Source organism: Pangasianodon hypophthalmus, chromosome 26 (genome assembly GCF_027358585.1).
Source record: "Pangasianodon hypophthalmus isolate fPanHyp1 chromosome 26, fPanHyp1.pri, whole genome shotgun sequence".
In the NCBI taxonomy this organism is placed as follows: Eukaryota; Metazoa; Chordata; class Actinopteri; order Siluriformes; family Pangasiidae; genus Pangasianodon; species Pangasianodon hypophthalmus.
In genome coordinates, this window is record NC_069735.1 from 610,121 (window position 1) to 632,620 (window position 22,500).

General features: G+C 39.8%; 3 protein-coding genes across 6 annotated transcripts in view; 2 read left to right on the forward strand and 1 right to left on the reverse strand.

The window, feature by feature from the left end:
- The window catches only part of ubn1 (ubinuclein 1), a 7,767-nt gene extending 2,959 nt beyond the window's left edge, over nucleotides 1–4,808 (forward strand). The window contains exons 7-16 of one of the 2 annotated variants that reach the window (XM_026929177.3): nucleotides 1,110–1,228; nucleotides 1,327–1,443; nucleotides 1,536–1,679; nucleotides 2,051–2,101; nucleotides 2,184–2,223; nucleotides 2,376–2,420; nucleotides 2,932–2,992; nucleotides 3,098–3,267; nucleotides 3,573–3,804; nucleotides 4,187–4,808. In XM_026929177.3, the coding sequence (XP_026784978.3) occupies nucleotides 1,110–1,228; nucleotides 1,327–1,443; nucleotides 1,536–1,679; nucleotides 2,051–2,101; nucleotides 2,184–2,223; nucleotides 2,376–2,420; nucleotides 2,932–2,992; nucleotides 3,098–3,267; nucleotides 3,573–3,804; nucleotides 4,187–4,239 (1,032 nt within the window). In that variant the 3' untranslated portion in view covers nucleotides 4,240–4,808. The remainder of the gene's footprint in view (nucleotides 1–1,109; nucleotides 1,229–1,326; nucleotides 1,444–1,535; nucleotides 1,680–2,050; nucleotides 2,102–2,183; nucleotides 2,224–2,375; nucleotides 2,421–2,931; nucleotides 2,993–3,097; nucleotides 3,268–3,572; nucleotides 3,805–4,186) is intronic. The other variant, XM_026929180.3, reaches the window with a different exon arrangement.
- Nucleotides 4,809–6,973: 2,165 nt separating this feature from the next.
- On the forward strand, nucleotides 6,974–8,172 carry gng13a (guanine nucleotide binding protein (G protein), gamma 13a). The gene is made up of 3 exons (XM_026929189.3): nucleotides 6,974–7,192; nucleotides 7,833–7,930; nucleotides 8,032–8,172. Exons 2-3 carry the CDS (start codon nucleotides 7,833–7,835, stop codon nucleotides 8,135–8,137), a joined length of 204 nt encoding a protein of 67 aa, XP_026784990.1. The 5' UTR covers nucleotides 6,974–7,192; the 3' UTR covers nucleotides 8,138–8,172.
- A 202-nt stretch (nucleotides 8,173–8,374) lies between these two features.
- On the reverse strand, nucleotides 8,375–21,657 carry chtf18 (CTF18, chromosome transmission fidelity factor 18 homolog (S. cerevisiae)). Of its 3 annotated transcripts, none has more exons than XM_034299924.2 (22): nucleotides 21,422–21,657; nucleotides 20,101–20,226; nucleotides 19,532–19,658; nucleotides 19,105–19,327; nucleotides 18,499–18,591; nucleotides 18,114–18,166; nucleotides 17,816–17,960; nucleotides 16,961–17,185; nucleotides 16,559–16,656; nucleotides 16,307–16,430; nucleotides 15,944–16,083; nucleotides 15,702–15,795; nucleotides 15,452–15,550; nucleotides 15,071–15,201; nucleotides 13,956–14,079; nucleotides 13,155–13,379; nucleotides 12,815–12,964; nucleotides 11,078–11,208; nucleotides 10,536–10,680; nucleotides 9,309–9,425; nucleotides 8,607–8,673; nucleotides 8,375–8,505 (listed from the first exon to the last, which is right to left on the reverse strand). In XM_034299924.2, exons 1-22 carry the CDS (start codon nucleotides 21,507–21,509, stop codon nucleotides 8,375–8,377), a joined length of 2,856 nt encoding a protein of 951 aa, XP_034155815.2. In that variant the 5' UTR covers nucleotides 21,510–21,657. The 3 variants fall into 3 exon arrangements, with proteins under 3 accessions (XP_034155815.2, XP_034155813.2, XP_034155812.2); XM_034299922.2 differs by having other exon boundaries at nucleotides 20,089–20,226; XM_034299921.2 differs by having other exon boundaries at nucleotides 20,077–20,226.
- Between the last annotated feature and the right edge of the window lie 843 nt (nucleotides 21,658–22,500).

The window sequence follows — 22,500 nt, forward strand, 5'->3', positions numbered from 1 at the left end:
TAAGGGAATCAGTGATTCAGAAGAAGGGAATAAGATGGAGATGTTTGCTCCAGAGATAAACAGTATTTTGCTGGAGTGAGTCACTCGATTTACACGGCTGTTTGTATCGAATATTAACAGCTCAGGATTAGTTTAGCCTTTTTCTTTTTTTCTTTTTTTTAAGGAAAATCTTAAGTTGAAATAAGTGTCTGTGTCCGTGGGATTCTTTAGTGTCTCAGTTCAGTGGAAAGAGTTTTCTGATGAGGTGTGTTCCAGAATCTTCTGCTTTCTTTCCTCACTGCTTAAGAGAGCCACGAAGCTCCGCCTTATTCTAGCCATCCTTCTGTTCTGGAGAGCACTGACAAACTCGTTTATTCAGTCATTCACGCGCTCATTTATTCATCGGCTTGCTCTTTCATTCATTCACTCCCTTGTGCTGTCATTTATTTACTCGTCTATTCACCCATTCACTCGCTCATTTATTTGCTCACTCGCTCAAAATAAATTCATTCAGTCATTTATTCTTTCATTCTTTCACTCATTCACACATTTGCTCGTTGGCTTACTCACTTGTTCACTGATTTATTAATTCATTCAATCATTCATTCAATCACTCATGCACTCGTTCATTCACACATTTGCTCACTCTCAGGATAGACTCCAGATCCAACACCACTCTGAGCATGATAAAGTGCTTACTGAAGGCGAATGAATGAAAAAAAAAAAATGCTGATTAACTCACTCTGATCCATAACGTTAACCAACTGAAAGCTAATGTGATCTCTCGCTCTCTCTCATTCTCTCTCTCTCTCATTCTCTCTCTCTCTCTCTCATTCTCTCTCTCTCTCTCATTCTCTCGCTCGTTTAGCTCTAATCTGTGTTGTGGAATTTGAAGTGGTTTCAGTTCTCTAATGTTGTCTCAGTCAGCATTACACACTAATCAAAGTAACAAAATTCATCTAAAATGACTGAAGTGTGTGTGTAATTTTTTTTTTTTTTTTTAAAGGAAGAATTACGTGGAAATAGTTTTCTTTTAAAATGTCGACATTTGATCTTGTTTGATCTCCGTGCGGATCTTGGAATTACACAGAATCCCTTTTTTAGATACTTGCTTGTTGTTTCCTGTTCAGGATGATCAGCTGACGGTTCTGATCCGGAGGCTGGAGGAGACGGTGTTCCGAGTCATGCCCGAGCAGATCCATCGGTTCAATGATCACTGCCAAGCTCACTCCGAAGCCAGAGCTGCCAAGTACACGCCTAAAACGCCTTACCGTGCCACTAACACGCCTTCATCACCCAGTCTAAGTGTGTGTGTGTGTGTGTGTGTGTGTGTGTGTGTGTGTTTAGACTGGAAGCTGTGAAAGAAAAGAGAGCTGTGGAAGGATCTGATGAAGAGGACGATGATTTGAGTGGAAAACGAGTTTTTGGACCTCGGAAGAGATTCAGATGGAACGAGGAGATCAGGTTTTAGATGAGATTGTGATTTAATGGTAAAAGTTTGAAAACGCACTTGTGTAGTTTTATGAAGCCGATGTGTATGGTTATGTTTCCTCCAGGGAGGTGTTGTGCGAGGTGGTGAGGCTGAAGATGAGCAGCTATGAGCTCGACGCTCCCAGTAATCAGAGTCTAGAGGATTATTTGAAGTCTTTTTTGGAGGCGAGTGTGAAGACACTGTGGCCTAGAGGATGGATGCAGTCCAGGTAAAGCCCTGATCGTGTCTCTCGTGTGATCATGTTCATGACTCTCAGCTTTATATAATCCACACTAAAGCCTGGTTTATACTCGATGCATGACTTTGTGACGTCCACTAGGCAGCAAACATCCCATCCCAAAATGTTCATCAGGTTTCCACGTAGAAATGTCATGTTTTTTTAAAAAATAAATCACTAGTCAAATAGGAAACATCACACATGGAGATTAACATGGCTTCCTGAAACTGTTCCTCCAAATCAGAACTCATCTTCCAGACTTGTGTAAATATTCTGAACTTCTTTCTTCAGTAGCAGATGACAAGAAAAACCAGAGTGAAGATGTAAATTTTTTTTTTTCCCCTCTCTGTCCTGCGTCACAGGATCCTGCTGATTGAGAGTCGGAGAGTTCACGCTCACATCACGGGCGTAGTGTAAGTCAGAAAGTACACGAGCTAGCTATATGCTAAACAAAAGGACACGGGGGGAAAAAAACCTTGTCCTGTTTGTGTGCAGAGCGAGGAAGAAATCCATGACCGTGCCGAAATCTGAAAAGGTAACTGATTTAAATGGGGCTTGGATGTAATCAGTTCTGCACATTTATATCAGTTTTAAATCATTTTCCTGTTGTGATTTATATTATTATAATTCTAACTATAAATCTGGTGGTTAATCATTCATCTTCAGTAAGTGCTTTATCCTGGGCAGGGTTGCCGTGGCGCTGGAGTCTATCCCGGGAATACCGGGAGGAAGGTGGGAATACACCCTGGATGGGACGCAAATCACATCACATCTAATCACATCACATCACATCACACCGTGCAGCTCCACGCAGACAATAACCCGAGCTCAGGATCGAACCTGGAACCCTGGAGCAGTGAGGAAGCGCAGTGTGGTCTACAGCTTGCCAGATGTTCTGTGTTTACCTGCATTTATACTAGCAAGTAACAAAGTGATCAGCAAGTGTTGAAAAGTTTTAGATAGCTACTAGTGTTTTTTGACCGAACTAAATAAACAGACTGGCCACGCCCACAAGCGGCTCGTGCACATCCGCAAGAAATTCGTCACCTGGTAGTGTGAGCGTAAAGACAGAAATACACAGGAATGTGTTTGATGATGACGTTATTAATGACCTTGTTGCCGATTTGACAAATTTATTAAAATTCCTGCTTCTTTTCTCGAACTTGTACACAAATGCAAATCAACCTCTCGGTGTTCATCTTCCTCTAATTATATCCTCTAATTATTACCAACTATTTCACAGTGTGAAGAAAACGTAGACGTTCAGACAGTTCCTGCTAACAGAGCGCAATCAGGAGCGAAGTGTACGTATCTCCTTCAGCTTTCCTTCAAACGCCGCGCTTAGCGTTATTAACGGAGGAATTGAGATGATCTCGCTACAATATTTCAGTGAATGTTAACTCTTTCAGCTCAGAAGATTCCTTCTGCGTGTGGAGGTTCTGTTCCGCAGCCACTTCCTGCTGAGGAAAAGGAAAAACCTCAGAAGCTCTCGGTTGCTGAGCGAGACGTCTACTTTCCCCCGAGACTTTCCCTCCTCTCGACCGCATCGTTTTGCAGAGCGCCCTTTTCTCTGGCTGTGGTGAGCGTCATGATGAGATTACGCGAGACTGAAGTTTCGCTGTGTACCGTAAGAAAATGTAAACAACTGATGTAGATGTCGGACACGTCAGAAGTCGCTACCGGATTCTGGAAAACAGCCAAAATGATGAGAAATCAGGATTTCAGCTTTTCAAAATTCAGAAATGTTGTTTTAGCTTTAGTTTTTTTTTAAATTATTATTATTAAATCTGTAGTCACTACCGCTCGGGTGTAGTCATGTACACTTAAATTTAAAAAATGTAGGAAATTCCTTGGATTCAGTGATGGATGCATTTTTCTCCACAGGCAGCGATGGAAGGTTCGTGTGGAGATCCGGCTCTTCCCACTCCATCTCTCTCCCACCAGACGTCATCTCCTCCTCCCGGTGCTCCGGATTCGGGAGCGTTAAAGACCGTAACGCCGCTGCACGCTTCACCCTTCCCCGGTCTTCCTCACGATGGCAAACCTGCTGGTCATACAGAGATCTGCAGAACGTCCGAACTCGCCAGCGGAGCGCTCCAGTACGGTCTCTCACACGGTGAGATTTGGGAAAACTGAGACTAAAATGAAGGAAATCTCCACCCATGGTGGCCATGATGAATTTTAAAATGGGATAACAGTTTCATACATTACCCACAATGCCCGTTTATCCCTCGCTTCATCTCTGACTAAACAGAGCGCTGCAGCGGCGCTTTAGTGCTTTAGCTCTGAACACCTCATCTGTACACTCAAATTATTAAGAATCATTAAATACATGACAAATATTTCAGTAGAAACATATTCAGTGTGTTTCAGGGTGGAGTTTAACAAAAATCTGTCAGCGCTATTCCTTTGTAGAAGTAAGCATGTGAAAAATATTTCTATTTTATGGTGTCATTTTTATTTGTTCGCAATTTAACACGCTTTTTTCCTCCAAACAGATGGAAGTCCGATTCATGCAGGAGGAGCGAACGCTCCGAGAAACCTGCCCTGAAGAAGAGGAACGCGGGAAGGAAATGCAGAAGACGACAAACCTGCGTTCATTAACATCCTGGTAACAGAACAGGACTTTACAGCGGTAAGAGCACAAAGTAAATCAGGAGGAATTTCTGTGTTTGTCTTCAAAACTTTAAATCTAAAAAAATAAAATTGTAATGCATTTATAAATAAAAACATTATTAAAATTATGATAAAAATTGAATGCAAATGAAATATTACTTGACTTGATGACCTAAAGGTGAAAAGTTGTAGTCAGACTTGATTTATTTTATTTTTGTTTGCTTTTCTTTGTCTTACTGATCTTCTGAAATAAATCTCTTCCACTTTTGTTCATTGCAAAGAAAATATTTTTTTGATGCTGAATTATTGTTCCAAAAGACGCTCCCTGACTCCAACTCATGACTCTAAAGCCACAGAAATTTTTTCTTTGTGATGAAAAATTGTCATTTATTGCTGTTGGATCGTAACGACGGAGGACGAGGCGCAATAAAGCACTTTAGAAAATATGGAGAATAAAAGCAGTGAGTGTATTTTCATAATGTTTAATAAAATACGTGAACATGACGTACAGCGTGATGTTTCTGCACCTGAAGGTTGTGAGCTGTTTTTGTAGAAGAAAAAAAAAATGTAATTATATTTATATTTTTAACGAAAGATTAAAACGCTTTAGAAATTGTGGCTCATGTTGAAAGAGTACGGTGGCCTGTAAGTGCAAAACAGGTTAATAAACCGAAAATACAACAGCGAAACAAAATAAATATAAAACAGGTGCAACAATATTATCTCAAAACAAACGTTTTTGATTTCGCTGTTATGATTTTGTTTTCGTTTTTGGTTTTACTGTGTTTGGTTTTGTGTTTTTTGGTTTACTGTCACTTTTTATTGTTCTGTTTTTCTTTTTTCTTTTTTTTTTTCTTTTTTTTTTTTTTTAACAGTTGCATTTTTTTTGGTTTTACGGGCATGTTTTTTTTTTTTTTGTTTTGTTTTTGGGTGTTTTTCTTTTTGCTGCATGTAATCGTTGGAGTTTGATCCAATTCAAGGCCAGATTTTCTGAGACACCAGCGGACTAGTACTAGAGACCTGTTCCAGAATCAGAGCTTGAAAAATCCTAAACTTAATCCCAAACTCGGAGTGGAATTATCCCAATCCTGGCTTTGCAGATTTGTTTAAAAAGAAAAAAAGAAAAGCAGATTAGAATAAGCTAACTGAACTCTGGAGAAGGTGATGTTCATGTGGAAGTTTAAAGCCTCGTCACGTTGATCATGTGATCAGTTATGTAGTGAAGTACAGTGTATCCTGTTTATTTATTTATTTATTTAGTATTAACACGGCCCCTTATTTAACCATCTTAAACACAATGACAGTCACATGACACAGTAGTGACTTTTTCCTGTAGCTAAAGTAAAGCAAATCCTTTGTTTAAAAAAAAAAAATCTTTACACACTCTGATGGACACATGACACACACCTGACGTGACTGAAGCTGTTCTCGCACCTTACTCACACACTTTCCTCTCTTTCGCCTGTAAATTCTCCCTGACTGCACCGATTAAAGCCCTGCCCTCTTTCCCTCAAGGTCACGCTTTGCTGCTGAGGTTAAACTCCAGCCTCAGGATCGTCTGCTCCTGACCTTTACGTTTCCTTTGACACTCGGGTGATAAAGTCTGACGAAGCAGCAGGACATGCAAACATACATTTACCACGACTGTAGAGAGTCTATTAAATATAAATAAAAAGTAAACCGACTACACGTTAATGACGTCGATGTTGTAATTACACTTAATTTCGTTTTTGTGGTTTTGTAGAATGAACAACATGGAAACTTTCTTTGACCAAACATACTTTATGTAGATGTTATTTGTTGGCTTATTAATAACTGATACGTACAAAAACATAAATTGTTTTAAGAAAGTCATATTTAAAACTGTATTTATATAGTATAAATGTACAGTACAGTCACAGTACATAAAATGCTAAATCTGATTTTCTATAAGTGTAATACAGAAAAGTGACCAGCATGGGGCGGGCTTGGCTTTTCTTTACACGCAGGCGAAGACAAAAATCAACTTTCCTGACAATCGGGGCCGGTTTCACGTTTCTGAGCTTCTACATCATGCTGTTAGACTCAGTCACGGTTCAGATTCCTTCAAAACTTCCTTCCTTCCAGATTTCTTTACTTTCTTCATTCCCTATAGATTTCCTTAAATCCTTCTTTATTTTCAACCTTATTTATTTTTCATTCCATCCTTCTATATGTGTGTGTGTGTGTGTGTGTGTGTGTGTGTGTGTGTGTGTGTTTTCTCCTGTTTTGTTATTTTTAATGTAATGAGTGTTCCTATATTACATCACAAAAGTTAATACAGCTTTATGACACATAATGAGGAATAAGAAGCACTCAGTGATGTGAAGTTTATCATGTTCTAATTGTTAATAAACATTACAGTGGCTTTATACGTGGTATTATAATGAATAGTTACACGTGTGTTATCACGTTTAGAAGCTATGAGAGTTATAATATTTATTAGAGCTTTATGAGACATTTATATAATAATGTTTATGAAAGTTTAGACTCTGAGCACAGTTCGAACGCCTCATGAACACTAGCTGTATAGACAGTGTTACTGTGCTGGTTAGTTTATCATCGTTACAGGAGTTTGAGCTTTTATTGTGTAGTTTATTAGTGTTTGTTGTGACGAGGTCTGAGATTTCACTGGAAACCAGAGAGAACTCTTTACATCTCTTTTACATCAGGGATGGACAGGCAAATCAGAGCTCCGCCCCTTTCGCCATCAAAACACACAAAGCTACAAAGCCGAATAATTTGAGTAACAAAACAAGTTTGAGTCTCTTACAGCGTCGACCTCACCGAGCTAATCGCTCCGACACACTCTACAGCGCCAATCTTTCAGTAAAGAGCTCGGATCATTCCGACACATCACAACCACCAAGGTAGGAGTTTCTACTTTCTTCTACTTTATATTATATTTTTACGTTTATATTTCTGTATTTAAGATTTATGCTGTAAGTCTACTGTGGTGATTTCGGGGGGGGAGAAGGGTTTCAGGTGTGTGTGTGTGTGTGTGTGTGTGTGTGTGTGTGTGTGTGTGTGTGTGTGTAGGTTACTAGCATTTGGTCAAATAATTAGATTATTCAACATAAAGAAATAACTGAATTTTTTAGCATCAAACAATTCAGAGGATTTAACAATACTCAATTTTTAAAAAAATAAAACTATTAAACAAACAACTACTCAGAGTATTTTAATTTATTCAACGTTAAAAAATTATTACATATTTATACAACATAAAAAATACTCGATTATGCAAAATTTAAAAATAATTACTGAGTATTTTTTAAAAAAATACTCAGTTTATTTAACAGCAAAAATTATTCTAATTATTCAAAAAATAATCTGAGTATTTTTCAAGATAAATATTCAGATTATTTAACAAACAATTTACTCTTGATTATTCAAAAAATTTGAACGTTAGGCATTAAAACATTCTTTTTTTATAATTACATTTTTATTATTATTAAGTAAAGAGAATTTCTGCTGCTTAATTTTCTTCTTATTTCCTGCCGTGGATAGATGGATGAGTTGGATGAGACTCAGCTGAAGGACATGGTGGAAAGTCTGAAACAGCAGCTGGATTTTCCGAGAGAGAAAACGTCCACGTCGATCCCCGAGTGAGTGACGTTCACATTCACGTGTGAAACATTTTCCTGCCTTTCTGTTCTGTTCTAAACATCAGATTTCTGACATGTTTTTCTTCTCTTTTCTTTTCCAGGCTGGTGAAATGGATTGAAGGGAAAATGCCCGAGGATCCGTTTCTGAATCCCGAGTTGCTGAAGAGCAATCCGTGGATGGAGTCGGGAAAATGTGTGGTTATTTAGCAAAAGCTGGAATTTTCTAGAAATTTGTTTTTTCAGTCAACATCATCATCATCGTAACTAAATCACGTAACGAGTTGAGAAGTGAAGCTTTATATCTGATTCATCTTTTTGTAAAGAAAACCATCTAGAAATAAACACCACACCCAGAAGCATGGATAATACATGTTGAAAAAAGATTTATTCAGTTTTATTTCTTTATTTTATTTCTTTATTAAGCATATTTTCCGGAGTTTTCCCTCACAGCAGCTCTCTAATGTAGACATTTCTGCGCACTGCATTCGAAACTCCTTCGTTAAACCGGAACCAGACGTCACTGTTCCCTACAGCTTTACCGATCTGCAAGCTGCCGCTCGATTTTCCGTCTTCGTCTAGAAAAACACGAGAACAGGAAGTTAAACGGAGGAATGGGAAAGTGTACGACATCCGTTCTTTTAAAAAAAAAAATGTGTTTGTGTTTAAAAACGCTAACCTGTTTCTGAGTTAGCAGCCGGTTTCTCTTTAGGAACAACGGCTCGTCCAAAGAAATCCATTTCAGGCTATAAAAAAAAAAAAAATGTAAACAAGTGCGTCACTTCTCCATGTGTGTTTGTAACAAATAAACAAGCTTTTTTTTGTGTGTAAACCAATAACGCAACCATTTTGTACCAGTTGCATTAAAACCAGAGGAATTTTACAGTTGTGTTGGCAAATGGCTGTGGTATAAGAGGAATAAAACACTCTGGGAAGTTCTGAACTCCGCCCCGTTGTTGATTATTTTCCTAAAACAGCAGTTATAGAATGTGTGTTACAGTGATGCAGTGGTAATATCACATCCATTCATTTGTCAGACGTTCTAAAATCTGGTTTCTGATTTGCATAAAAGGCAAATTACGATTGACTGCTGGTGATTTGATTGGTAAATAAATGTGCTATGCAAATGAAGCTGCCGGTGTTTCGTGTCTGTTGAACTCCACCCACACTGTGGACACAATTTACCTGCGGTGTAGTCAGTACATCAGCACGTCAGTACATCAGCACGTCAGTACATCAGCACGTCAGTAGGTCAGGTCAGTACATCAGGTCAGTACATCAGGTCAGTAAATCAGTACAGAATGAGAATAATCCAGTAATAAATTTCAACAATTTCTTTTTTTTTTTTTTTTTAAATGTAGGTACGGTGCAGATCTCTCACCTTACTCTCCACCACCGCCTCCTTGACGATGTTCTCCAGCCTCTGCTGATGGTTCCTGCTCACCTGCTTCTTGGCCTGAGGTTTCTTTACCTCCTTCACTTCCTCAACCTTCTCCATCTAAAGAAACAGAAACGAAACACGTGCTTGGGTTATAGAAAAATTAAAGGTGCAATAAATGATTTTTAAATAATAAGTCATGACCTCAGACACAAGTTTATAATGTAGCTGAGAAATCCTGTCTGTGTTTACGTGGTGTTTACTCTTTTTATAGACACGCCCCCAGCACCATCACTCCGCCTCACCTCGGTTTGTTCGGAAAGAATAAATATGGCTGAAAGCAGTAAGCGCCCAGCGCAGCCAGATAATTCTCATGCGACCCATAAATCAGCACCTGCCGAGGATAGGACGCTAGGATAGGCGGGGCTCAAAGAGGAAAAAAATAATAATTTAAACTCCACCTTCTTGACCATTAGAGACCCAATCTTGCCTAATGCACCTTTAACAAGCGCCTTTAGCAGCTCTTTATTCCATTAAAGTCACAAAAACACAATAAAAACCTTTTCCTTCTACAAAAAACAGTTTGTTTCTGTATCTTAGTAGCTCCTGTGAAGGACGAGGTAATATTTTTCCTCTAAAATTCAAGATCGTAACAGTCAGTGTCTTTCTTATTGTTTATAATTAATAGTTTCTCATCTGATTATTTCTTATTGTATATATATTTAATTTCCTGTAAAATTCTTCATATTTATTGTGGATGCTCTAAACTGTGAATGCTGCAGAGAAGATTCCATGCCAGAGAGGAAATGCAGACAGTTTTGCTTTCTGATTTGTTACTTGAGGACAACGTGCTACGCTGAAAAGCAAAACCTTCCCTGCATTCATCTTACGCTGTTTTATCTTTTCAGTGAAAATCGGTTGCTCCGAACGCAGTTCCTCATTACGCTGCACTTCGCTTTCATCACCGGGTTGCAGGCGCGTCACACTGAAATGCAAGCACTGCTCAATCTGGTTATAATCGGAGATAATCGCGGAGTTTTTCACGCAAGAGCCAAACAGCGCGATGAAGGTTTTGCTTTTCAGTGTAGCACGTTGTCGTAGCGCTGTCACAAATGAACCGTTTGTGTTTTGCGTTTCAGGGCTTTCCCCCGGTGTGATTGCTTTTCTCTCTGCCACTGAATCTCCTCTGCAGAACATTACGTACGATCTCACGGGATACGATCGTCTCACCTTCTGAGGGTTGTGTCTCTGCTGCGCCCGCTCCACCCTCCTCATCCTCTCCAGATCCGTCTCCCTGGCGATCAGCTGCTTCACCTGATAGGTCAGCTGTCTCCGGGGGGGCAGACCAGGAAACCGCACCACGTCCTCTATGTTCCTACACACACACACACACACACACACACACACACACACACACACACACACACACCAGGTAACTTCTTGAGAACGACAAGCAGAGAAGGTAAGAGGATTGTTCTGTGTGTGTCGTCTGGCCAAATGATCGAATGATTTTTCTTTTTTTTTTTTTTTTTTTAATTTAGACTTTTTTTTCCTGTCTGGATTTTGAAACGAAAATCAAATAACTATTTGTGTTTTATTTTTTAATTTGTGTTACTAAAATGAAAGTACACAAAGCCTTCAAATCCTAAACACATGGAGACCAGCACAACTCACACACTTTACATCTGTGTTTGTGTTCAGAGAAAGAGAGATAATCTCTCGAATCTTTCGTGTGTGTGTGTGTGTGTGTGTGTGTGTGTGTGTGTACTGACGGTTCCAGGATGTAGGTGTACTGCCCCTCGGCTGTGCGTTCCTGTCTGTAGGTCAGGTTGTAGTTAATCATCGTATCGATGAGCTCACAGAGCTGCTGCTTCTCCCTCGTACTGTACAGCTGAGGATTAACCTGAAACACACACACACACACACACACACACACATACACACACACACACACACACACACACACACTGTGGTGTAAGAGGAATAAAACACTTCAGAACAGACTGTTACAGGAAAATAATCAACAGTAGCAGGATAACGCGTCTATGATACGAAAAAATATCACATCGTGATTCATAAACACATTTCTACGATGCTCACTTTGCATTTTAATAAAAAGAGTTCACGATATCTACAAAAATATCAGAAAGTTTTCACACTATCAGTTTTATATCGCCACATGACCCGGCCCTATCGGTACTTACTGGCTCTAGTTTTATATTATATCGCCACATGACCCGGCCCTATCGGTACTTACCGGCTCTAGTTTTATATTATATCGCCACATGACCCGGCCCTAGCGGTACTTACTGGCTCTAGTTTTATATCGCCACATGACCCGGCCCTAGCGGTACTTACTGGCTCTAGTTTTATATTATATCGCCACATGACCCGGCCCTATCGGTACTTACCGGCTCTAGTTTAATATTATATCGCCACATGACCCGGCCCTAGCGGTACTTACTGGCTCTAGTTTTATATCGCCACATGACCCGGCCCTAGCGGTACTTACTGGCTCTAGTTTTATATTATATCACCACATGACCCGGCCCTATCGGTACTTACTGGCTCTAGTTTTATATTATATCACCACATGACCCGGCCCTAGCGGTTCTTACTGGCACTAGTTTTATATTATATCGCCACATGACCCGGCCCTAGCGGTACTTACTGGCACTAGTTTTATATTATATCGCCACATGACCCGGCCCTAGCGGTACTTACTGGCACTAGTTTTATATTATATCGCCACATGACCCGGCCCTAGCGGTACTTACTGGCTCTAGTTTTATATTATATCGCCACATGACCCGGCCCTAGCGGTACTTACTGGCTCTAGTTTTATATCGCCACATGACCCGGCCCTAGCGGTACTTACTGGCTCTAGTTTTATATTATATCGCCACATGACCCGGCCCTAGCGGTACTTACTGGCACTAGTTTTATATTATATCGCCACATGACCCGGCCCTAGCGGTACTTACTGGCACTAGTTTTATATTATATCACCACATGACCCGGCCCTATCGGTACTTACTGGCTCTAGTTTTATATTATATCACCACATGACCCGGCCCTAGCGGTACTTACTGGCACTAGTTTTATATTATATCACCACATGACCCGGCCCTATCGGTACTTACTGGCACTAGTTTTATATTATATCGCCACATGACCCGGCCCTATCGGTACTTACTGGCTCTAGTTTTATATCTCCACATGACCCGGCCCTAGCGGTACTTACTGGCACTAGTTTTATATTATATCGCCACATGACCCGGCCCTAGCGGTACTTACTGGCTCTAGTTTTATATTATATCACCACATGACCCGGCCCTATCGGTACTTACTGGCTCTAGTTTTATATTATATCACCACATGACCCGGCCCTATCGGTACTTACTGGCTCTAGTTTTATATTATATCACCACATGACCCGGCCCTAGCGGTACTTACTGGCACCAGTTTTATATTATATCGCCACATGACCCGGCCCTAGCGGTACTTACCGGCCGTAGTTTGGGGCAGATGAGCTCCAGTAAAAGACTCAGAACATCTAAACACAGGTTATTCTGGCAGACACGGCTCCGTATGGAAGGAGGGATCTCGGCCAACATGGCAACCAGGGCGTTCTTAGTGTGCTGGGTCTTCGTAAGACTCTGTAGAACATTCAGGAGTTAAATTACTCCGATCAGTACATAGCAGCAGCCCTGATAACCGTCACGACAGCGAGCGCTGTGATTGTAAAGCGTATCAGATATAGATTATAGCGATTAGATTGTAATATGGAGTGTTTAAGCCCCGCCCCCAAAACACTACAGCTCCACTACAGTACCCCAGTACCCTCACCTCGTAGTGGCTGTTGGGGTAACTGATGCGCGGGACGGAGTTAGCAGCGAACAGGTGATGGAACGCAGCGGGGAGGAAGGGCAGGTAGCGCATGAGCGAGTAATTCTGCCCGTGTAACACACACTCGTTCACCAGATCAGAGAAACAGAGCCAGTCCATTCCTGAACACACACCCGTCAGACTCGGATCCTTCAGCTTCATACTGAGGAAATTATCATACAAACCCTGACGCGCGCACGCACACGCACGCACACGCACGCACACGCACGCACACACACGCACACGCACGCACACGCACGCACACGCACGCACACACACACGCACACACACGCACACATTAAAGTCTGGAAATCATTCCTGTATTTAACATTTCATTTCTATTGGATTTTTTTTTCCTCTTGGATTTTTTTTGTGTATTTATAGTAATCAAGCCCTTAATAATATTAGCATTAATTTTACCATCAACGATGACTATTACAAATATACACTCAGTTTCAGAATTATTGGCACCCTTGGTACAGGGGTACGTGATTAAATCATGCAAAAAAATGTAGAAAAAGCTGTTATAGTTGTATTTTTTATGTTTTGAGAGAGAATATTTCGCATGGAGGTCTTGTAATTTTTGAAAACCTTAATTTCTGTGATGAAATTAACTCCAGAGGTTAAAGTGTTTTTGCTCAAATATAAGAATATATATATCTCTGTGTGTGTGTGTGTGTGTGTGTGTGTGTGTGTGTGTGTGTGTGTGTGTGTGGTGTTAGAGGTTCCATTCCAGCCGTATTCCTGCAGTAATGCTGGTACCTGAGTGAGTTTCTCGTGCTCTCCGCTGGACGAGGCCAGGTGAAGGATGTGCTGAAGTCTCTGGCTGCGGTCTTTAAGCCCCGCCTCCTCAAAACCTCCGAACGGATCTCCACCAATCCGTTTCCTGACATTTCAAACCAACATCAAAATCTAATCCTGATCACAGGATCCACAGGATCCACATTCCCTAACAGCGTGCTATAAATATTCCAAAATAAGATAAAGTGAAACCCTGCGTTGTACATCGTCGCTGCTCTCAGGTCGTTAGTATTCAGAGCGACTTTAACAGGAAGTGCTCATATATACAGCCAACTTCCTGTTTTAAAGCTACGCATCGAAATCCTGTAACTTTAATTCCAGTAGAAATATTTAATAGAATTCAAATAATCTACATCTACTAAGAAATTTTACATTTCTATTATGTCCTTATCACAGGTATTAGCGACTTAATACAGCACTGCCACCTACTGGACATGTTCAGAACTACAACAGAAAACACTCTGGACTTAAAAAGTAAGATGCATAATTTAAATAAAAAATTATGATTGTAAAATAAAAATAAAAAATAAATAAATAAATAAAAAATGATTGTAAAAATCAGAGAGAACTTTCTTACAGCAGCGTCAGTAATGAATTAAAGTTAATCAGAATTAACAGTCGTGTCAAGACGTGAATGAAATAAATTTCACTTTAGAAATTTAGTTTCAGAAATTTAAATCACAAATTATTTTATATAATGTAATAATGTAAATAATGTAATTCTGGATAATATGTGTAAAGATTTGTATTAGAGTTATTAAAGGAAATAAATGTTAGGCGGTGCATTCAGATATCGGAGTGTGTGTGTGTGTGTATATATGTATATGTGTGTGTGTGTGTGTGTGAGTGTGTGTGTGTGTGTATATATGTGTGTGTGTGAGTGTGTGTGAGTGTGTGTGAGTGTGTGTGAGTGTGTGTGAGTGTGTGTGTGAGTGTGTGTGTGTGTGTGTGAGTGTGTGAGTGTGTGTGAGTGTGTGTGAGTGTGTGTGAGTGTGTGTGAGTGTGTGTGAGTGTGTGTGTGAGTGTGTGAGTGTGTGTGAGTGTGTGTGTGTGTGAGTGTGTGTGTGTGTGTGTACCTTTTCAGTCGAGGAAGCTGAAATATTTCCTGCCACACTGAAAACAGTCCCTTGTTCTGGTCCTTTAAGCCGATGCTCATTGAATTCACCACACGCTGATCCAACTGTCTCTGACCGCGGCCGTGTAAAAACTGAAACAAACAAACAAACAAACAGCGTACCGGCTTTAGAGCGAGCGACAGAATATCAAAATTATTTTCTTTTCCTACGACTGCTCGTCCAAAAGTATTTTATTCTTTACTTATTAAATTACACAACATTATAATATTAAATAAAGATAAAACTGTGCGTCTACAATTCAGGAGAAGAAAAGTGCTTTATTTTATACATTCATATCCTTTTTAAACACACACACACTCACTCACACACACTCACACACACCTGTAGCGTGTTGATGCACGCACGGATGTCGTTGTCCGTCTTCTCACACAAGGCCATCAGAGAGCCCGTGTCTGCCTTCATACCCTGTCGACGTGTGATCTAACACACACACACACACACACACACACACACACACTATTTAGTAGACATGACATTTCATAGTTAATCCCTCGTATGTAAGATTATTTAAATTCCTGAGATGATCGTATATCTGATATATTTCAGGTGTGAAGCGTTGTCTGGTGTTTACCTCTGCCAGTCTCTGTGTGAGGCGAGACTGCTGCGTCGGAGGAAACGTCAACAAAAACGCTTGCTGCCTCAGCGGCCTCAGAGCTGGAGTGTAACTACGGAGACAGACAGCCAATCAGATTTCAGGTACACTCGAATCACACACTCGAATCACACACTCGAATCACACACTCGAATCACACACTCGAATCACACACACGCGTTGTACAGGGAGCAGGACGAGGAGCAGGACGAGGAGCTTACAGGTCATTACAGATGCAGATGATGGGCCGAAGCAAAACAGACTCTTTCTTCTTCTTTTTCTTCAAGGGGTTTGAGGTGGAGTCTTCTCCTTCTCGACTATCCTTCCTGTTCACGGTCGCTAACAGCACGCTGATGGCAGCCTGAAACAAAACCATCAAGAACTGGAGAGTTAACAAGAAGAAGAAGAAGAAGACAAACAGCAAGGAAAAAAAAAACAAAACCACCAACAAGAACAAGGAGAAGAAGGAGAAGGAGAAGGAGGACTAGGAGAAGTAGAAGAACATCAAAGGTGTACATAGATGAAGGAGTCAGAGGGGGAGTTGAAGGAGAAGAAGAAGGAGAAGGAGGAGAAGGAGATCTTACTGCTGGAGCTCCATCTATTTCGTCGATGATGAGGCAGTTTGGTTTCTCGTTGGCTCCCAGGACCGACTTCATCTGTGTGGCCGTGTCGATACGCTTCTGAAACAGCTCTGCACTGCGATCATCACTGCAGCAACACACACACACACACACACACACACACACACACACACACACGATCGAGACATTTACACACTAACAGACCAGTGTGTGTGTGTGTGTGTGTGTGTGTGTGTGTGTGTGTGTGTTCAGTACCTGGCATTGATCTCGACCACATTATATCCCGCATGTTTAGCAATGATGTGCGCTAATGTCGTCTTTCCTAATCCAGGAGGTCCAGACAGGAGCGCAACCTAAACACACACACACACACACACACACACACACGTACACACACACACGTACACACACACACACACAGATGAAAATGACACAGTCTGGATTCTCTCAGAGCAGCAGTTAAAAGACTCTCCTAAGACCTGTTAGAGAATTACAGAATGCTGCTGGAGGAATGAAACTGTTTTTGAAGAAAGAAAGAAGGAAAGAAAGAAAGAAGGAAAGAAAGAAAGGAGGAGTGTTAGAGGTGGATTTTTGAATATTGGATGTCTGTATGTTGCCTAAAAGAGGATGAGAGACGGGTGATGTGATGGGTCTGACCTTGAGTTTGGGTCGTTTGTACTGGTCCAGCTCCGCCTCCAGGATCTCCTCAGTGATCTGGCTTTTTGTTTTAAAGCGCTGGTTCTGGTTCTGGTTCTGGTTCTGGTTCTGAGCGCTGGTGCTGTTCGCTCTGGACTCGGCTGTGGGCGGGCGCGGCTTTCTCTCTCTCCCAAAAACCACCGAGTCCCAAAGTTTCAGCCATTTCAACAAACAGCGATTAGTGAACTGAACACACACACACACACGCACGCACACACACACACACACACAATATTATTATTATTGTTGTGTGATTTTTTAAAATTTTTTTATGAAGCATTCTGATCTTTATTTTAAGGTTCTGTTTTAATTTCTTAAATGAACATGAACATTACGTTTATATTTTAAAATATATTATTTAAATTAAATGATAATATTAATCATTATCAACAACATGAGAAATGTGAGAAAAAACAAAAATAAGAATAATAAAAGAAAAAATAAAAACAAAAGAAATCATGTAAAAGAGTTTTTAAAAGAAAAACAAAAATCAGAGTCAATAAAAACGACATTAAACTAGAAAAAAAAAATAAAATTCAGTTTGTGAAAGAAAGAAAATTAAAACAGACAAACATCTTATTGAAACGGTTTCTAAAAGAAAACGAGAAAAAGAGAAATTAAAAACAACAAATTTAAAACAGAGGAAAAAGAAATAGTCTGTAAAAAAAAAAAAAAAAAAAAAAGAACGAGAGGAAAAAAAAACTGAAAAAAAAACAGAAACAAAAAATAGAAAAGAACGAAAAACTAAGTTAAAAATAATGAAATGTGTTTAGCTTTAGACGCGTCTGTGTGTGTGTGTGTGTGTGTGTGTGTTACATCATCACTCAGGAGCTCCATATAATGCTGAGGAGCGAAGCGATCCACCCACAGCCGAGAGACGGAGCTTTCATCAGACGCGTTAGCGTTTTCATCTTCAGTGTCCTCTGGCACTTCATCCACAAGAAGTTCAGGATCTATACCACTGCGCACACACACACACACACACACACACACACACACACACACACACACACACACACACACACGTACACGTACGTTTAACTATAGCACTGAGCACATCCATACAAATACATATTACACACACACACACACGCACACACACACACACACACACCTGTTGAGGAGTTCTGTTAATCTCTGTGATTCCTCCACCAGCTGACGATGACGCTGCAGAACAACAACACATCAGGATTTATTGTCTCTGTGTGTGTGTGTGTGTGTGAGTGTGATTGTGAGTGTGTGTGTGTGTGATTGTGAGTGTGTGTGAGTCTGTGTGTGTGTGTGTGTCTGTGTGTGAGTGAGTGTATGTGTGTGTGTGTGAGTGAGTCTGTCTGTGTGTGAGTGTGATTGTGAGTTTGTGTGTGTGCGTGTGTGTGTGAGTGTGAGTGAGTGAGTCTGTATGTGTGTGAGTGTGATTGTGAGTGTGTGTGTGTGTGTGTGAGTGTGTGAGTGTGAGTGTGTGAGTGTGTGTGTGTGAGTGTGTGTGTGTGCGCGCTTACTCTTTCTGACACTTGCTCTTTGAGAACCTCGACAGGAACAGCCAGCAGCCCCAGTGCATTCTGGGAATTTCTGAAAAATCTCGGATCCGGCGTCTGAATACAAAGAATCCAATTTATTACACTTTTATTCGGTTCAGACGCGATTACGCATTAACTACCTGTTTGAGTTTGTGTGTTTGTGTGTTATCTATATTCTATACAGTGAACAAAAAAGATTCTGTTTAATAAGAATTTTTAAAAAATGATCAGAGGCAATAATAAAAAAATAACATTTTTCTCATTCAGTTTGACTATGCAGCTTTTTCAGGTATGAAATAATAATAATAACAATAATAATAATAAATCATCTATTATTTAAAAAAATAGAAAAAAGAGGGAAGAATTACTTTTACATTTATAGTTATATAAATATTGATAAAAACACAAATTTAAAAATAAAGAAGAAGGAAAGAAAGGAAATTATTTTCTATGTCTATTTTATGTTTAAATGTACATTTTAGGTTTCTGGGTGATTTTTTTTTCCCCCAGTTTTTATGTGTAAATGTATTAATATATTTCTGTATTAATGTATCAGTGTATTTCCGTGTGCAGGTCAGTGTGCAGCACCTGCTGGTCCTGGTCCTGGTTCTTGCGCAGATACACTCGGTTGCCCGTGCAGTCGGTGACGGTGATGAAGTCTCCGCTCGCTGGAGGACGTTTCAGTGCGTGGCGCGGCGCCGCGGCTCTCTTCGGAGATTCCTGCAGCACTTCCAGACCGCTGATGTCCAACACACTGAGCGGACCGGCGGCTACGGATCTGTCGGGGGAGAGAGAGAGAGAAAACCCCGACCTGTACAGAGAGAGACAGAGAGACAGACAGAGAGAGAGAGAAAAAGAGAAAACGCTGTTCTGAGCAACATCAGTCATAAAGGGTGCCAATAATTATGCAAGTTTACCTACATCACCTTGTTAATGTTTTGTATAATGATTTCATCAATAAAACTGAAATATTTGTTCGCAGAAGCGGTAAAGTAGCAGAGTCGCGTTTCTTTACCTCGTCTTCTCTGACCTCTGAGGAGTGATGTCATCATTACCATCATCTTCATCATCATCTTCCTCATGTGCCGCTTCGAAATGGAGCTTTTTGACGACGTCCTGTTTCCGTTTCTTCGCTTTAGGCGCTGTGAAGAAAAAGTTTTAAACTATTATAACTAAAATCCAGTATCACGTATTCTCACTACCACGTCATCACTCATACCACAGCAGCACATTAATGCGCTCGCTCTAATACGTCAACGTTTCCATAGCAACGGCTCATTCACAGCGGACGATGACGGTGAAGAGACGTTTATGTAACGTTTAAGGAAGGAAGGAGTCTCCAGTGTCAGTATTCTGACATCATCAGGACAGGAGTTTTACGCTTCACTTCAGGAGGAAACTAATCAACAACGTGGGAAACTGATAAACAGCAGGTGATTCCTTTCTCCGTCCTTTCAGACAGGAGCTCGTAATCGTGGCATGAACGTGTCAGCGACTCACTCAGCGACTCACTCAGCGACTCACTCAGCGACTCACTCAGCGACTCACTCAGCGACTCACTCAGCGACTCACTCAGCGACTCACTCAGCGACTCGTCCTCCTCGCGCTCCGGAGCGTCGGGTAAAGCCGAGTCGGCGGATGTGAGAGCTTCCTCAAACGTCTGCTTCTTGCTTCTGAGCTCCGACACCTTCACGTTACGAGGAGACTCGCCTGTGAACGCAGCAGAGCATCAGCGCTACATTAATAACCTTTACACCAAAAATGAATAACAAAGCAGTTTATTATTTACTCAAATACTCAGCAAAGATAAAACTTATCCCGATACAGCAGGATGATCAGCTCAGAGGCGGCCGATATGACCGGATATCAACATCGCGATGAATTACACGCTTGTGAGATATCGCAGGAGTTACGATATTTCTTTCTTACATTTTAATGTTTTTTAGAACAATTACATTGTTAAGGAGATGATTTGATGTTAAAAACTGCACCAAAATATTGACAACTGTAAAATACTAAAAAAATTTTACAGATTTTTTTTTTTATTCTTCCTTTTTAGTTTTAAATGATTTTTTTTTTTTAGACAAAACCTGATTTTCACAGGTTCACTCCTGAACTGCTGGCAGTGTGTCATGTCTCAGAAATATTAGACTATATTTATATATATTTATATATTTATCAAATCTCCCATCCCTTTTATATTTATATATTTGATATATTTATATGCTCCTTATATAATATTGAAATTTTCCTCATTATTTATATTTTTATTAATAATATATAATTAATTAATATATAATAATATATTAATAATAATAATCGGCATCTTTCAAATAAATAAACTGACAAAAATGAGCTTTTCTTCTTAAAAAAAAAATCAAAGCAAAAGTTTATTTGTAAAAACCTTTTCCAAAAGTATTGACACCACTAAGAATATTTAAACTATATGTAAAATTTTAAAAAAATAAATAAAAATTTATATGTATTGTTCACACACATGACATCAATAAAGAGTGCCAATAATTTTGGAGTTAACTATTTCTAGTATTTTTCTATAAGATTATCTAGTAGCGAAACAGTCCTGTTATATTTAATTAAAATTCTGTGCAGCAAACTAAGCACATAAGGCTGAATCCATACGATGCTCCACTCCCTCCTTAGGCGCCCTACTCAGGGTTTAAAGTAGTGACTCATGCGCCCTACGTAGTGCACTTCGCGACTGACCCAGTGCAGTTTGGGATTCAGCCCGATTCCACTACAGAGGCATTTACAGAGAGATGTTCACTGATTGTTGATGGTTTGTGTGTTTGTTCCCTTCTTTATTTCCTCTAGTTGTTCGTTATAACAGTTTTATTTCTGTTTTTATTCCTCTTTCCTTGTTTTCTCTGATAATAAAGTCACTTACGCTCCATTTCTGCCATCACCTCCAGTTCGTCTGCAAACTGTTGTTCAAAATCATCCTCAATCCCGTACATTTCATCATATTCATCCATGCTGAGCTGGAGGAAAAATAACTCAATTTAGTCAACTGTTTATTATAAAAAAAATAAAATAAAAATACAGGAATTCTTCCCGGCTCCGGTTTTCGCGCAAAATATTTGGGCTTTGTATACACATCCGGGTCATTCTGGAAACCTTTTCCGGGTGTTTCCCTGTAAATCCCGCCCCCTGCGTTGTGATTGGTTGATGCCTCTAAGTTCACTGTCCAATGATTCACCTACAATCTTCATGTCTCTTCACAGCGCGCTCTACCGCCAGCCAATCACATATCGTGTCTCCGCACTGGTTATTTAATATTCATGATATTTCCTCTATGATTGGCTACTCGTATATGCGCCGCCATCTTAGAGAGGGCAAGTTTTACGCTAACTGAGATTTTCTTCACCTTTGTAGCATTTGGTTGGGAAAAAAAATGGCCGCCACTTCAAAACAAGAGAACATTAAATCACTTTTCAGAAGTGAAACTTCTGGAAATATGTGTTTTCACTTTTTAAAGGACTTTATGCAGATGTTAAGGGTTATGTAGCCGATATTAATGCACTTAACTAACATACTAGCTCACTGTGTGTTATTATATTTACTTTACAATCTATTAACTGACACTGACGCTAATAAATGTATTATTTGTCCACCTCTGAGGTAGATATATTAGCAATATTAGAATATTATTTATATAAATTATATAGTTATATTAATATTAGTTGAGTGTATATAAGTTATATTAGTAATTATATTATTATATATTAATTATATAGTTAATTAAGTCTTAATAAACTACATAACATGATAATTATATTAAAGATTAAAAGTATTATACAATCAGTAAATTGTTTTGTAGCTTTAAAAGGTCTGTAGAGTGTTAGTAAAGTTCACTAAACTTCCACATTAAAGAATCGTGTGTGTGTGTGTATTTTCTTCGCTTTACTGGATGCTGATTGGTCAGGAGGTGTTGATTAATTTTTCAAACAGCAGTTTGTGGTTGTT

Coding starts and splice junctions, on each gene's coding strand:
- gng13a (XM_026929189.3), top strand. CDS start 7,833: ATGGATGAGTTGGATGAGACTCAGCTGAAGGACATGGTGGAAAGTCTG. Junction 7,931..8,031: donor ACGTCCACGTCGATCCCCGA/GTGAGTGACGTT, acceptor TTTCTTTTCCAG/GCTGGTGAAATGGATTGAAG.
- chtf18 (XM_034299921.2), bottom strand. CDS start 21,509: ATGGATGAATATGATGAAATGTACGGGATTGAGGATGATTTTGAACAA. Junction 20,227..21,421: donor GGTGATGGCAGAAATGGAGC/GTAAGTGACTTT, acceptor CTGCGTTCACAG/GCGAGTCTCCTCGTAACGTG. Junction 17,961..18,113: donor TTAACAGAACTCCTCAACAG/GTGTGTGTGTGT, acceptor GTGTGTGCGCAG/TGGTATAGATCCTGAACTTC.